Source organism: Strix aluco, chromosome 4 (genome assembly GCF_031877795.1).
Source record: "Strix aluco isolate bStrAlu1 chromosome 4, bStrAlu1.hap1, whole genome shotgun sequence".
NCBI classification, from domain to species: Eukaryota; Metazoa; Chordata; class Aves; order Strigiformes; family Strigidae; genus Strix; species Strix aluco.
Window position 1 is genome coordinate 118,347,890 of NC_133934.1, and position 16,814 is coordinate 118,364,703.

The following is a 16,814-nucleotide window of genomic DNA, read 5'->3' on the forward strand; positions in this document are numbered from 1 at the left end:
CTTTTAAAGTATAACTGGCACATCTTGTTCTTAAAACATAATGCTTAGTTGATTGCAGAGTTCTTTCTTCTTACGGATTTTCAGTGAAGAAATTACAAACTTTGACAATAGCAACAGAGTTGACTTTGAAACCACCACTGACAGCCTACTATCAACAAGTTCCTGCATTATACCACCAGTCTGTGAGCAAGTTCAGGTAAGGGGAGGAGAATCGGAGGGGTGGGGGAGAAATGTAGCCAGTGGTTTTAAAGCTGGCAAAAGATTTAAGTGCTTACTCATCATGCCTGTTCTACTACTCATTTGCTCTTACATTTTACATTACCCTATCTGGTTCTCCTGTTGTCAAAATGGAAGGAGACATTCTGTATCTGTGTATCTTTTGGACTCAGACCATTTTTTTTTTAAACAGAACTGACTGTAGCCTTTTCTAGCTGTGTCTACTTGTGGTCTGCCAGTAGCAGTAGATCCTGCTTTAAATACAAGACAAACTGAACTTCAATATCTATTACTTCTGGAGATTTGTTTTTCTTGAAAAGATTGTAGGAAGAGCCTAGGTATAGATTTGAAATGCTAAGTGAGTAAATTCTTAATGAAATGGAATGACAGGACCTCAGCTGAACTTGCACTTGATTTTAGTTACCTTCTTTTTGAAGATAACTCTTGAACTGGGGTAATGCAATTCGACTCCCCCCCCCCCCCCCCCCATGGCCACAAGTTGCCAATCAACAAAGCCAAATACTAAATACATTCTAACACCATAGCTCAGCAGCAGCAATGTATTTTTAAAAGCAGATGGAGATCCTTACCCTCTGCTAATCCCATAGTAAGTAAAAAGAAGCAATAGTTAATAGAAATGGCAAAATTACTGAGGCTTTTAAATGTTTGAAGAAAGCTAATCCCTTTAAAGTGCTATATGAAGAGGAATGATAGTGGCAATAAAAGGTGTTTCTACTTGGTCATCACCTGCCCTAAGGTGTTCACAGGATATTTTGTCAGTGCATGCCTTGGAAAAATGGATTGATTAGTCTTCCTACTCAGTTAAGATGGATTAACTGGAGGACATTATGTGCTAAATAGCATCCCTTTAATGCCTTAAAGAAATGGACAAAAATGGGTATTTTTGTCAGGGCTGCTAGATGGATCAGTCTAGGAAGACTGATCAGTGAAGTGGTAGGTGTTACTGGTGTTGGTTGATCCAGTTGTTCTGTAATGATGGCATTTTGGAATAATAACTTTTTCATCTGTACAGCACCTTTACTAAGTCTGTTACATTGGCTTGAGAAGAGGAGGGAAGCGGATGTGTCAGCATTAAGCTTTGACTTCTTAGTAACTGCACTAATGATCCTGTATTGTTTAAAGCTATGGTGAAATCAAAAGTCCTTCAAAAGCTTTTGAACTTGGGGTGGATTTCAAAACTGAATGGTGGGTGTAAATTTTGCAGGCAGGAATAAAAATAAAAGTTGAACTTGGGACCAGTACCCTTATTCATAGCTGTAAAAATGAAATAGTTAAAAAGTAGCACTTTCCTTGGGAAGAGTGAAAAGGTTTCTTACATCAGCCTGTTTTGGAAGTCCCAGGGCAAAAGAATGGGAGAGTGATGTGAGGGAGAGGGTCTGAGACACCACTGTAGAACACAACAAGCAGAAACATCTACACAGTGAGTGATCTGTAAAGGTACAAACAAATTACAGGACATTGTATTCTCATGAGACTCAGTATTAAATTTGATGATGCAAGTTGATCTAGTGTTTAGTTGAAAGAGGCCAATAGTGTGAAGATGGTTTTACAGCTTTGCTTAAATGCCAACTGGGTGGCTACCAGCTTCATTTTGTAAAGTAATTTTAATCAGTCCTCCTGTACACAATTTCATTCTCTTTGCCTGAAATAGGTGAGCTTAGGTTTATGTGTACTCACAATTGTCCTATATTATTAAGGCAGTTTTGCTTAGCGTGTTTTTCAGTATGTTTATCCTTTCGGAGAAAGCGCATCGGATTCAGTGTAAGAGTTTGCATGAATTTTTCAGGTCCTGGCTTCCCCTAATGTAGCAGAAAAACACTGTTTTGCTGTAGGCAAATGAGTAAGATCGCTTATGACAACTGTTTTTTAGACAATTCCTATTTCAGGGTATTTATTTAAAGTCTTCTGTTACTTTTTTCTAACAGAAAAACTTTAATATTGGATACTGATTGGATACAATTTCTTCTATTGCGTGTTACGGTGTGGACATAATATCCATTTTGTGAGCTGCTGTTCTCACCAGGTTCCTGTGTAAACTGAAAGCTCTTCAGGAGCAAGCCTGAGGTTCTGTAGAAGTGTTAGTAAATTTTGGTATGGAGGGAAAGGGATGGGAGTGCCTGTGGAGTCCTTGCAGGACTTTTGGATGCTTCTCTTGCCACCACTTTTGTATTAAGTGTCCTTGTAGATTTGTGATTTCTCTCTAATCTGCCGATACTAGGTAGCATCTATGTCAGTGCTTTATTTCAGTGTGTACAGATACTCTTGAATAGTAGTTTGCCAGGAGATGGCAGTGAATTACCAGTTTGTACAGCATGACCAGCAGACAGAATAGCAAAATGTCAGGTTGCCCCTGTGAGGTCAAGTGTGTGTAGGGTGTCCTGTGGTGTTCAGTAGACCTTGACAGACTTGGAACGTGCCAGTGTCAAAGAGCAAGTTTCCCACACACCAGTGCAGAAGAATAAGAAGTACAACTCTGTGCTGATCTATGAGAGTCACAAGCATACTTGTGCATTCATAAAAAGCACCAGCAAGGCAATGAAAATAAAGAATGTAAATAAAAACTGTTGAGTGTGACATGGATTATATATTTTTTAGGGGATACATACATCCAAAATTAATATCAAGTATCTTTAAAGAGAAATGTGGAAATCTAATGACATGTAGTGTTAATGAATGTGCTTTCAACTGTAAGTGGCTATTTTGGTTAGCTGACAGACACGTAAAGCACCAATGCTTCAATCTAGCAGTGGCTTCCTAAAAAGCCTAAGCTTGCCTGAGGCAGTTAGGGCCTCACCATTTGACTTTCCTTCAGTGTGTTGCTGCTCGTAATGTTTGCAAGACCATTGCAGAAACTGCAGGACAGATGTTGCACCAGAGAATCCTGTATTGCTGCTCTTTAGGGAATCAAAGATCTCAAATAAACTGGTTCTGTCTATGGAGAAGGCCCACTGTAAAGGTGTATTTCAGAAGGATGCTCTTTGTGAATAACAGTATGTTTTTCAGAGAAATCATAGAGCAGATAAAGACGCAGACATAAAATGGTTTCCTTGTTAAATGGTAAATCCGTACACAAAAAAACTTGGTGACTGGGTATGTCCTAGTGTACTTCCGCTAAAGCTCATCTCAGCAACTGGTTTCAAAAGAAATCTCTAGAAAACTTTTTACTAGTTTTGATTTAAGGGCTCAAAGTCAGATGTCCTTCAGAGCTGCAAGATGCTTGCCAAGGACCTCACTAACCTTGCCAATTGCAGCTTTGGCTTGCAAAGTACACTGCCTCAAATGTGGAGCATCATGCAGCTTATGTTTTGACTTATTTTTCAACACATTTGTTTTTTCTTAGCAAAACAGAAGATATGGCCCCTGGATGTAGAATCCTTCAGTCTTCAATCTTAACCGGTGCTTTGACTGAACCTCCAATGGATTTATATGAATCCAGTAACTCCCATAGCTTGAAAGGGCATGCAAATGTTTATGGTTTGGAAATGTATTGTAAGGAATAATACTATGGCAGGTCTTCAGGCATTCCTCTTGTGTTTGTTGTTAGGTTTTTTTTATTCTTTTTCTTGCATAGGTTAGAGATAGGGGATTTCATCTCAATTTTTTTTCAGAGTGTGAAGTGAAAGTGTGCAGTCTCTCGGTTATGAACTGGCAGGGAAGCAGGTATCTGCCTGGAGGAGACTAAGGAGAAGAGAGTTATTTTTACTTTTACCTCCTTTAATTGCAATTAAAAAGCTTGAACTTTATTACTAGCCTGTTTGAAAATTACCTGTTGTAGACTCTTCCTTAAGTGGAAATACATCAGTGCACAAGGAAGCAACTATGTGGCCTGGTTGATTGCAACACTTGAGTATACCTGATCTAGGTTAAATCTCTGCTTAAGACAACTACATCAGGTCCTAGAAAAAGAATACTAATTTTCTTTTGTACCAACTTTAGCCAAGTCAAACTACTCTAGCAACAATTCTTCCTGTTTTGATATATTTAGCAAATGGTGCTGACCATGAGGTCAAGTTTCATTACGATTTTGGTATTTTATTGATTGACACATGAATATGGTTGCAATTGGTAGAACTCTATTTTACTGTTAGTAAAAAACGCAGATGGTTTCTTTCAGTAAGAAAACCAGTCATAATAAAGAATAGGTGAATGATACCAAGAAGCAGTTTAACTGTTACATGTAAAGTTTTATAGACCTGAAGAATGTTTTGTGAACATTAGAATTTGCCTTTCTTCCATTTATATCAATGTATAGGCTATTATTTTTCACTGCAAACCTTGTCTTGCTTTCTTTCAGTTTATTTATTGACGAAACTGTAAAGCTTAAAATCCCGTTCTAGGTTAAAACTGATAATAAACTATAAGTAGACAAGCTTTTACTGTATATAATATGTATTATTGTGCATATTATGTCACTAATTTTTGTTTTTTTTTTTTTCTGTTATTGATAACCATTTTTGTAATTAGTGATGACAGCACTGATATAAAAATTGCAAAACAGTTGCACTAGCAGGATGAAAATGGGTTATTTTCCTTTGCTTTCCTCCCCCACTGCCCATGAACATACATAAATTCCTGAACACTGAAAGAAGCAGCTTGCTTCCTCATGATTTTGAAACCTGTCTCCACTTGGTCTATCCCAGCAAGTTCTCTGGTTCCCTACTCTCTTGCTGTGTCTCCCAGAGTCATAAAGCCCCTTAGATCCTTCATCTGTCTCCATGGCTGTGCTGTTTGGTATGGCATGTTGCCTTGGGTAAGCTGCTGTTTTTCTGGCAGAAGAGAGGTTTAATTTCACCTTCTGTTAATCTAATGGTGTTTGGCACACTCATGGGCTTTAAGTTGTTCTTTAACTATCCGCAGATCAAAAGTCTGGCTAACAACAGCTGTTAACACCTGTTTTCCAGCATAATAGCAAATATATTTAATTTCAAGGAACAAACACATCTCTTCTCTGCAAGGTCAACTATTTATACTTGTGTCTTAGTAACTTTTCCAGTCTGCTACCTGCCCCACACCTGCAATGTACCGGTTTTTATCCCATGAATGTCTTACTACTTTTTCACATGAACTGTAAAAAAGCTATATGCAGAGAAAGGCAAGGAAGAGAGGACCAAAAAAAAAATTATGAATACTGTCATGTTACAGTTGCAGACATGATAAACGAACTGAATTTCACCCCAGTAGTTTACAGTAACAACTTCTTTAAAACTTGGAAGGGTTGTACCTGGCTGCTTTTTTTTCCTCTTGTCCTAATTGAGTATATTTGTGGTTGCAACTTGTAACACTGCTATGACCCATTCACTAGCAGCGTGAGTTGTAAGAAAGAGTAGAGCACAGGGACTCGGTAGTAGGCGAGTTGTACTTTTGGTAAGTTTTACCTTCTTATTCCCTTCAGTTGTTGGGGTGTTACTAAAGCATTTCCTACCCAACATCATGATGCTTATGGGAAGGAGAATCTGGGGAGGCAGAATATAGTTCTGATTTGGCTAAATTGGCTGAGGTATCAAAAATCTAGTAGGGGGGAACTGAATCATGTTTAAAAAGGCTGAGGCTATTGTCTAGCTTGATTTAATAGGTGTCACACAGATTTCAAGCAACTGACATCAGACTAGGTTGAAAACTGACTTTTACCCTCCTCTTAAGCTTGTTGAGTAACCTCTGATGTCTGCTACTGATTATTTCTTTTAAGCTCCACATGGATAAATTTCTGGAATGTTTTAGCAAATACTGCAAGTAAAACATTGTAGCCCTTTCTGTTTTAATGACGTTACTGTCTTTTCAGGAGATACTGTTTGCTTATTCCAAGTATTTGTTTCTGTGCCACAGTTCACTGTTGTTGCTCCTCCTGAGAGAACACAAGGTCCTTGACTGGAACTGCCCCTGCTCACGGTTAGTTGAAGTGGTGACCTTTCCCTTTCCTGATTTAGCAAATTGATGCTTGGCAGTTTCTTTTGGTCATGTGTCTCTACCTGTTAAGAAGATGAATTAAGTGAGCCAGTATGTGAAATAACCTTTCATCAGCAGTGAGAGGCCTTATTCACAGGTCATAACACACATCATCCTGGTTTTTCTGCTTGGCTTTTTATTTGGAATATTGATGCTCTTTGTGCATTAGTTGTGCTGTCTGAAAACAAAAAAAACCTACAATGTATAAAGCTTTTTGCTAAACTTGTGCATCTTAAAGCCAAGCATTCTTCTGATTCAGATATGAACAGTGCTGTTGGCGGACCCGGTCCTTGATTCTGATGTGACTCTGCAGGGACCCTAAGGCTCGTCTTCCACAGTTGTGCAGCCTTGGTGCTGATCAGCACTACTTACACCAAGTAAATGCAGAATATGAAGGGTCCAAGCATGCTGCCAGCTCTTTGGCTCTAAAAGCAGAATTGTTCCCTTAGTAGCTATAACATCTTCAAGTGAGGTACTTGGTGAAAAGATCAGTTTGAAGAAGGAAGCTCAGGCAACTTCCCTTCTTTGCTTCAACAAACTGATACACTGAGCCAGAACAAGGCACTGCCCTTCTGGGTGGTGCATGGAAGGCAGGTGGGGAACAAGTTTCTTCAGGCAAAAGCCAGAAACCCCACCCTCTTGTAAGGCAGATTTAAAACAAGGAAGCATCCGAATAAAACATAAGAAACTTTAAAGAAGCAAAGTCAAAATTTTTAAAAAATTTATTCCCTCAGTTTTATATACAGTAATTACCGACTACTGTACAAAGGTGTAAATGGTCTTTGCTGTGAGTTGTGCATATGCAGCTTAGTAGACAGATTTAACATTCAATTTGAATCTCAGTGCAAGTAGGCACTAAAACATCCAACATACCTCCAAGGTATAAAAAGACATACCAGTTTTACAGGTTTCTCCAGCATATTTTGTTACAGTGCAAAATGCTATGAAATAAGGTATCTTTAGAAAATTCATATAAATTAAACACATATTGCACTTGTCCCAACCAAAAGTGTAACAAGTTGTACTTACTGAACTAGTTTGATACATTTTAGAACATCCCTCACACACATGCACTCCTTCCCCCTGGGTATTTGTGCCAAATATGTGTAGTTCTTATTCCAAATCTTACGTAACTGTTTATAGCTCCTTAACTAATGCGATCCCTCTTGAACAGGCTGCTAAAAAAAAAAAAATCACAGTGGACCAATGTAACAAGAAAATTCTCCAACCCCCTTTCAGTCATCTTTCCAGTAGCACTGTAACTAAATAGATAGAAGTATTGGTTAAATTCATAATGCAAGTGTATTGAACACCAACCATTTCAGACACTTACACCCCTGTTGTCTGGAAAGGAATGAAACCTCCAGTTCTAAACATGTACGTATTTTTACAGTACTTCAAGCTGCTAAGCTAACATTGCACCCACAAACATTTTGTGCAATACCACAGGTAGGACTTTGACTTCTGTACATCACTGGCTGCTATGGGGCATGTTGGGAGAAGTGGTGCAAAGTTGCATTAACTTCAGAGAACAAAGTCTACTTTAGCTGAATCTAGTCATTACAATCTGTGCACCCACCAAATGAGACATAGAGGTGAAGGCAAATAACACCAGTCTTACTAGATGTGAGTTTCCCTAAATCCTTACAAGCCTTGAGATTTAAAGGAACAAGTGCATATGAGTGCAGATGCTAACTTTGTGCTTAAGATATTTATTCAAAGCTGAAAGGTAAGGGAGTAGCTTAGGAACAAATAATATATATATGTATTTTTTTTAGCAAACCAGTATGAACAAAGTTGCTACTAAAACCACTGACATATAAAAGCAGAGAAAAAGTAAAACACATGGCTAGCTCAATGCTAGTCCAGGTCTTAAACAGTTCAGGGTTACCTGCAAAATGCCTCCAACATTTAATTTCCTCCCCCTACTTCACCTTAGAGGACTATACTTATTCCTGTTACGTACAAAAAGAGCATTTATTTTCTGAAAACCTTTCTGCATTCAACTCTATTCAGTCATTCAGAACATGAGTGGAAGAAAACCTGATTTCTGGTACTATGACATTCTCCAGATCCTCTTCTGGAGCCACAACAGTTAACTACAGTACTTTCTAAAGGCAGGTCCCCATCTTACTTGGATACTACTAGATATGAAGTCCTTAATAAGGCAATATGCTGTTTATACAAGTAATGAGATGAAATCCTAGTTTGATGCAGTTAGTTCTTTATACAGATAGCATACATTTATGCCACTTGTGTGGGTCAAGTGTTTAAAGAATCCAAACAGCCAGGCTTTGGATGATGAGGAGAGCCAACAGGTAATGTTCACAAACTAGAAGGCTGCTGGATTACTGGACCTGGTTCACATTCACGAAGGTTGTCTTCTGACCTCATATACATTAGGAACACAGTGACAGTAGCAAAGGTAGCTGCGTTGACAGGAAAAGCACGGAGAAGTGTGGAAGTAAGACCTCTTGTGAACACCCTCCAACCTTCTTCATGGTAACTCTTTCTGACACAGTCTAAAATGCCATTGTATTGTGTAACGCCTCCGACTCCATCAGCCTGAAGCCGGGATTTGATCACATCCACGGGGTAGGTTGAGAGCCAGGACACAATTCCTGACATCCCTCCAGAAAACAGCAGTTTGGGAATAACGTAACTGTCTTCAGCTTCACAGCCTAAATACCTGGTCATGCAGTCATAGGTCAGGAAATAAAAGCCAAAGCTTGGAGTCTCTCTTATGAATGTAGAGACCATGCCCCTGTTGATACCCCTCAGCCCTTCCTTTCGATAGATTTTGATCAAACAGTCCAGAGAATTTTTGTAGTTCTTTGTTTTTAGTTTGTATTCACCTGTTCCTTGAAGCTGCATTCTTGTCTTTGCCAACTCCATGGGACAGCAGATGATGCACTGGATAGCCCCTGCTGCTGACCCTGCAAGGAACTGGTTTAGAGGAGTGTCTTTTCCAAGAGCACGAAGTGTGTTTCCTTGTACACCGAATACAAGTGCGTTAATGAAGGTAAGTCCCATCATTGGCGACCCAATACCTTTATAGAGTCCAAAAGCCTAATGGAGGAAGGAAGGAAAAATCCTTTTTAACAGTGGTGTTGATAACCTCCTGAAACTGTGCAGAACATAGCCTTTCTGGCTCTCCCTTGTGCTCTAACTTTCTAACAGTGGCCAGAAGATCAGTACTATCTTACTTTGTAATAACAATTTCATCGCTGCCTAGGGCACAAACATCTAAACATTGTTAGCAGCAAAAACACATAGTTCAACACATCCAGAAAGTAGTCTTAGTCCATCCACAGAAAAGTTTTCTGGAAAATTTTATACTTTAAAAATAAAGTAGCTTAAAGCCTATAGCCACCCTTTTAGTTATGGTCTTAAAGCTTCAGCAGAAACAAAAACTTCATGTATTTCTTCACTCATTGCTCAGATTGCTTGGATTCTCAGAAAATTAGCTATTCAAATAACTTATTTTAAAAGTTAACTTTTTTATATCAACTTCCAACTTAGTGATCTTCTTCATGAAGTTTCTGGCAAACTCCTGACTACAATATCTGCCCTATGGTAAGGTGAGGTTCAGAGTATGCTTTTCTCTTGATCTTCAATATTTGTAGGCTTTCTTTAACAACTTTCCCACCCTTCTGATACAAAATATATGAAGATACAAAATATGCAAAGCATTAATTTTGTACTTACAGATTCTTGCTTTATGATGGACTGAAAGCAATGGAAGGTCCCACGGTAGAGAGGTTTCTCTACATTTTGAACTTGTAGTCGAACCTATAGAAAGTTGTATGAGATACTGATTTGTATGTCAAGAGCAGCCTAATTGGTTAACTAGTGTCTTGTACATGTATCGAGATTTGCTATAGCGATGTATATGCAAGAGCACAGGCTGGAGACTGGAATGCCATATGTGGCAAAATAATTAAATATTCTGTAAGTGTTTTGAATTAATTTTTGGGGTGAAAACATGACAGAGGAAGATTATTAACTTCTTTTGAATATTAGAAAAACATATGTGGAAGAACAACAGGGTACGCTTATCTAGAATTTCAGACTGAAGTTTTCCAGTACTGGCTATAATAGGTACTTTCTTTAGCTGCCAAGAATACTTCTGTTCACACTGAGGACTATCTGTATAAACCTAATAGAATTTTATAAAAAATTACAAGTCAAGCATGAAATAAGGATAATTGTAAAAGGATAGAACCTTTCAACAACACCACCCACAGTGTTTCTGGCTACCAGACTTAGGACCCTTCACTGAGATCTGATTTTATTTTTCAGAGATAGCTGGGAATAGGCTCTTAAGATGTCTTACTTTGCATAAGGAAAAATAAAAAGCCACTTGTCCTTTTAAATTTTAGTCTGTTTTTTTAACTTGCTCAATGCAAACCATTTGTGAGGGTGTGGCTGTTTCAAACCTTTAATGTTAGTAATCAGTTAACTCTGCCAAAACTGAAATGGCATGTTCTGCTGGACAGGTAGAAGCTTCTGTCACTGGTGACATTAGGAGACAGGCCAATTGCCCAGATGCTTTAACATTTAACGGGAAAGTCCAATTCAATTTTTCCTGCTAATTTGTCCTCAACGCATTTCAAACAAAACTAAAAAGCCTCAAAGCTACTGACTTTGTGCAAAACCCTACACTGCAATAAACTCAATAAATTGGTTTCACTGGATTTGGAAGTTAGAAATCTGTCTTTGATCTCCTCCATTGCAGCATGGAGGGCTGCAATGTTCCTCAGAAAAGATGCTTATCAACCATTTAATGCTGCTGCTGCAACTCCAGGGCAAAAAACTTCAAGACTCTCATTCTGAACAAATGAAAAGATTATCAGGTCTATGCGAGAAATTCCTGACTGCAAAATCTTTAGCCCTGTTTGCCTAAAGTAATAATAAACACCACCACAACAATGAAAGACTCATAAGATGATGTGGGTCTAGAAAAGGATTTGGGGACATGGTTTGTCAAAACTGTATATTCAGGTTAGCTTTGAGGCAAAACTTTAATTATTTACAGTTTCAGTATTTTTTGTATTCCTACAACATGACATTTTATGTTTTATAAACAAAACCCCTAGTTTTCAGTGTCTTTTTAGTATATACATTAGTGTGTGCTAGCCATACTGGGAGGCTGAGATCACCTCAGGTCTTCCACGATGGAACAGGGTTTTAAAACTTCTTAAATTAAAAGCAGGCTTATAGTAGGATTCAAAGAAAATAAATCTCTTGTTACTCAAAGTGACATTTGGGGGGCAGGCAGACTGTTAAAACTGCTCAAGAAGCAGACCCACAATTAAAGTCCTAAATCTTAACAGGTTGTTGGAATCGCACAAACCAAAAGTTTTACTCCATTTATAGCTTACTGCTATTGTTTCAAACCCTGTCTGTGAAGTCAGGGGACTTCCAGACATAGGGGCTTTGGGAGAACTGCAGCTCAAGAAGCTTCTTAATTTAACTTTTCTATATGCTTGTCTTGAGTAGTTTAGAATTAGTCATATTCTGTATATAGGTTGAATTTCCTAGTGGCAATCAGCTCCTGCTATTTTTGTCTAAATAATTTGTGAAATATTGACCAATTAAGCCTTGCTGTAGTATAAAATATTTAGAGTACTGATGAATGAAAATCAGCACTTTCATTTGAGCACAGCAATGACCACATAGGGATACCTGCATCAGCAAACTGTCAGATAAGGCAATGAATGCATATGAAACTTTACTTCATGAGTGTTAATGCCATATTCAACAAGCTTTTTAGTGTGTACAACTGTAGGAAGGATGAATCATGTGCAAAGTTTAACCCTCTATTCTATTCATTGCCCAATATTCTTGCTTCCTTATTTGAAACCACTGTTACTAAGGTTTTAGGTCCAATAGTAACACACTGTAATTTCACATCACTAAAGACTTGCATAAAGGTACTCAAAACTAAGCAAAAAACCCCATCCCAAACAAACCACCACACCCCCAAAACAGTCCAAACATTTAATAATGTATGAAATAAGTGATTTAGAAGTTTTGAGCAATGAAAATGTCCTCCAAGGATATGTAGTGGGTAAGACCTCAACAACAGTGTGTCTGAGATTCAGTTTTAGAGCCACCGTGTGTGGAAATGTATACAGTGAGAAATGCATACCAGAAAGAAGGTTCAGAATAAGACTTTACATTAAAAAAAAAAAGGGATATTTAAACCCCGCTCCCTCCATGCCATAGCTGTAGAAGAGGGACACATCAGTTTAAAACTAAAAAGGGAAAAAGCTTCAGAAGTCGTTTAGATCTTTATTTGAACTAATACATTTGGGAATAAATTAAGACTGAGAGAAACAGAAGTGTTCACCTGGGCTATACTTACTAGGTAACTCTCCCGTGATGAGGCTTATCTGTCATCTACAACAAAGTAACACTTTTGCTGTTAATGAAGACAGCCCCTAGCTCAGAAAGTAAAGGCAGTTAAAAGCAAAAAAGCAATTTTATACATTACATCAACAAACCAGGGATAAGGAGTTTGCCAGTTCTGAGAACAGCTCAGTTGTGGGTTTCGCAGGGTGACTTCACTGGCTTAATCTCTCCCTGTGTGTCCCACCATCCCCCTCCCCACTTTGTGAAACATGATCATCAGCCAAAAAAAGAGTTTAAAAGCCAAGACAGAAGTAAAATTTTGGCTTATCTAAGCAGCTTTCCCATTGTTCAGTTATATTAAAAATTTGCAGTCTAAGGTGACTGCCAGCTAGCCCTTTAAACACTGCAGAACTATAAAAGGGGTTAATTCTTAACATGTATACATACACAACAAGTTACACAATGTTTTTGTTTTGTGATTTTTTTTTTTAAAGACTAGTTATAGTGTTAGTTTTCCCACATACAGTGGTGACTATGCCAACTAATAACACAAACATTAGTATTTTCTCTAACAAAAAATAGATAAATGCTTATAATACCTTCTAATGGGTATGAAAATATAGTGTGCCACACTGGATTTCATAAAACATTTAAAGTCATCCAGAAACAAACTATTTTGCACTATTGCAAAGCAAGATGCTTTTTCTAAAGCCAACACATCTATTTTGCATTGATTCATCTGCTGGAACTAACATGAGAGCCCCAGTTTTGCAGACACTTAAATGTTTAGTTTCATGCACTAGAAGCTGTTCCACTTTAAAAACCATAAAAAAACTCACACATGCTTAACTTTAGTCTGAGCATAGAATTTTAACAGTTTTGCTGGCTTCAGTGAAATGACCCATCACCTTAAGTTAAGCATATAAAACTTGGCAGGATGGGGGTGAGAGACAAAGACAGCTGGCCCTGTACCACTGTAAAAAAAAAAGTGCAAGTCTGAATAATACCATTCCTGAAAATATATATTAGAATTCAACCCAATTACTTAACAGTCAAATTTACTATACTCTGAGAAACATACATACAGTTTTTACTATTTGAGCAGCTTGCACTTGACTGGCAAGGACTAATATCCACTAGCTAGGAAAATCTGTATTGAATTAACCATGTGCTAGAATACAGAATATGGTGATGACATCGGTAACACTATCAGCCTGTTGCATATCGAAGTTCAGCAAGGTAGAGGTATTCCAAATATAGCTCTAGTGGGTGGCATGCTGTCTGCTGCAGTCAAGTGATCTGGTGTGTTAATTTAGGAGGGAATATATTGGCATCCCTTCTTCTATTCTTCCAGTGCGAGACTTCAGATAAGGCTGCCAAAGAGTGACTTAAATCGTCATCTCATTCTGAAAAATGGGCTTGGAAACCCTGGCAGTCCTGGCTGAAGTGCCCTCCAGGAGATTTAAAATTTTATCTTTGAATAGGTCTTAGCTACCCTTAATATGCATAATACATATGGCTAACAGACCATTAGAAAATCAATTTTAACTTGGAAAGTTATACCAATATACAATAATACTTAAAGAGAGGAAAAAGCCCCCAGACAAGCTTCATGCTGTGGATTTCCATCCACCTACACCCTTTGGCTAGTGTAACAAATTAATGCTTGAGGAGTAAGTAGCAGAGCTTGAGGGAAAACAAAACACAAACTTTCAACCTAGTAACAAAGTAGGTTTGAGGTACAAATGCAGGGAGAGGCAGTTTTAGCAGTTAGTGATGAACAGCTGCAGAGAAGCAAGCTTAGAACAAAATTAAGTTAAATGTAAGATCGTATTTTCAAATACAACATTGTTACTGCACTCATGAACTTGCAGTTTAAGCCGTTTGTCATGTTACTGGGTTGAATCAGACATACAAGGAATTTTTTCACTTCTGGGGAGCTGGAGATTGCCAATCTATAAACAGTGGTTGAGGAAGCTTGCTCCAAGCCTTCCAGCACAGATTTATGCTCCTACAGTGTCTGGGGAATTTTTTTTCCTCCCCCACTCCTTGGAAAAACTAAGTTTTCTACCTAGAGATATAGGTATTTCATAATCAACCCACCTTAACAGTGTCAAATGGGTGTCCTACCAGCACTCCGGCAGCACCTGAAACAAAACAAAGGCTATGGTTATGGCTCATGGTTTTCTTCCTGGGTCTGGAGCTACAGTAGCCCAAGCAGAACCACCAGCCTGAGGTGTAAGTGCACAGCACAGCGTCACTGGTAGGCCAGGTAAAGAGCATCCTATCAAGGCAGAAGATAAGAGATCTACAGTTCAGTCCTTCAGGCCAGTACTAGGTGCCTCATGCTCCCATCAAGCTTCTGAGCCCCAGGCAGGGGTTGAGGTGTGTGACTACAGATCCTGCCACATCATATGGGATGTTCAACAGTGGCTCCTGGCCTCAGCCCAAGTCAAGTCCAATGGGCAGAAATGGCAGATTTCCTCTGAAGCTAAATGTTTCATGTATATGCCACTCTATGGAAGCATAGAAAACCTGGAATCTTCTCTAAAGGCAGAAGAAAATCCCTGCTCACTAGCCACAGCCTTTCCAGATGTGATGGTAGCACCTGCAGGAGGATCATCCATTACCAAAAACCTTTGCTTTATTCTAGCATCAAAGGACTTTTTAGAAGTTACATGCAGGCCTGTTAGTTTTACTAATCTGAATACATGCATTTTGCAAGTACTGGCTGAAGCAAGGAATCCTCTAGCTCTATATTTCTGTGAACCACCAATCCGTTTATGATTGCTGACAACAGCAAGAACTACAGAGAGTGCTTCAGTGCACTGTCTCACATTTGCAGAAAGATAACTTCCCTCCCTCTTCCAGAGAAGAGATGGCAGAAATACAATGCCCGCTCTAGGATGGTGTAGTCCAGGTTGTTCAAGGCCAGCACAGCAGCAGGATAATCCAAGTCACAAAAATAGTGATAGGCACTGTGTTTGGCATGAAAAGGCCAGTAGTACAACATGCAGAATCCCTGGTAAGGCAAGGATCGCTAGGATGAAGTCAGACAGAAGCTAAAAAAAAAAAAAAAAAAATTAAAAAAAAAAAATCTCTTTGCCAGCTTGGCAAGGAGAACTGCAAACACAAATAACTGAAAAGATGCGAGAATAAATCTCCTGAACGCAATTTAACAACTGCTGAAAATAGGAGGAGGAAGGCCGTAAGCAGATGCAGAGGGAAGAGCGAGACGAGCACATGCATTCTGCCCTCCTCTTCACGTTAAAGCTCCCCGCTATAAATATTTTCAGGTCCGAGATGCCTGAGCCTGCTGCTGCCCGGCCGCTAACCCCGGGGAGCTCCACCCCGCCCCCCCCCCCCCCCCCCTCGCCCGCTGCTTCCAGCCCCGCGGGCAAACCCGGGCGCTGCGGCACGGCCGCGGGGCGGGACAGTCCGCGCCCCCCCGCCCCGTACAGGAAATCCCCGAGACCTTCCGCCGCCCCGCGTCCCCCCCGGCCGGGCTCGGCCCCCACCTGCGGCGGGGCGGCCGCTGCCATCGCCCCCCGTGCCCACAGCAATTCTCCCCTCCCAAAATAAAAGCGCCGCGCCCAGCTCTCCCCTCCATCCCCTCCCCCTTCCCCCCACCCTTTTTTTCCGCTTTTTTTAAAAAAGATATTTCTATTTCTTTCCCCTTTTTCCCTTCCTTTTCTCTTCTCCTTTCCCCCTCTTCTTATTTTCTCCCTTTCCCCCTTTTTTATTTTCCGCTTGTCCACCTTTTTAATTTTCCTTTCCCCCCCCCATCCACCCCTTTCATTTTCCCCTATTTTCCTCTGCCCCTCACCCCCCCTTTTTTCCCCATTTTTTCGCTTTTCTAAATCATATTTTTTTTCCGCAGCTCCCCCCACTCCTCACCGCCGACGCATCCTGCGAGGAAATCCAGAGCCATGCTGGCACCCTCCGTCCCCGGCGGGGCCCAGCCCTTGCGCGACGCCGCTCCGCGCACTGCCGCCGCCCGCCCCGCCGCCCGCCCTTTCTACCGCCCGCCCCCCCACGCCGGCGAGGGGCCGGGCCGCGCCTCCGAAGGGGCGGGCGATGGGACAACTCCCCCCCGTCGCCCGCAGCCACTGGCGGCCGAGCCGGGGCGGCTCCGGGCAAAGGGCGGGACGAGGATGAGACTAGCGGGGATGGGGGGGCTGCAGCCGTGCCCTCCGCGGCTCCGCCCCGTCCTCCCCCCCCAAACCAACCACCAATACCTTCCCTTACTGCAGCTGCATCTGGAGAATTAACGAGAA

At 40.3% G+C, this 16,814-nt stretch overlaps 1 protein-coding gene across 1 annotated transcript; it reads right to left on the reverse strand.

Moving 5' to 3' along the window:
- Positions 1 to 6,884: 6,884 nt before the first annotated feature.
- Positions 6,885 to 16,556, reverse strand: SLC25A29 (solute carrier family 25 member 29). The gene is made up of 4 exons (XM_074825106.1): positions 16,435 to 16,556; positions 14,641 to 14,684; positions 9,889 to 9,972; positions 6,885 to 9,249 (listed from the first exon to the last, which is right to left on the reverse strand). The coding sequence occupies exons 1-4, from the start codon at positions 16,466 to 16,468 to the stop codon at positions 8,506 to 8,508; spliced, it is 906 nt and encodes a 301-aa protein (XP_074681207.1). The 5' UTR covers positions 16,469 to 16,556; the 3' UTR covers positions 6,885 to 8,505.
- Between the last annotated feature and the right edge of the window lie 258 nt (positions 16,557 to 16,814).

Coding starts and splice junctions, on each gene's coding strand:
- SLC25A29 (XM_074825106.1), bottom strand. CDS start 16,468: ATGGCTCTGGATTTCCTCGCAGGATGCGTCGGCG. Junction 14,685..16,434: donor CCTCGCAGGATGCGTCGGCG/GTGAGGAGTGGG, acceptor GTTTTGTTTCAG/GTGCTGCCGGAGTGCTGGTA. Junction 9,250..9,888: donor CCATCATAAAGCAAGAATCT/GTAAGTACAAAA, acceptor TTCCTCCATTAG/GCTTTTGGACTCTATAAAGG.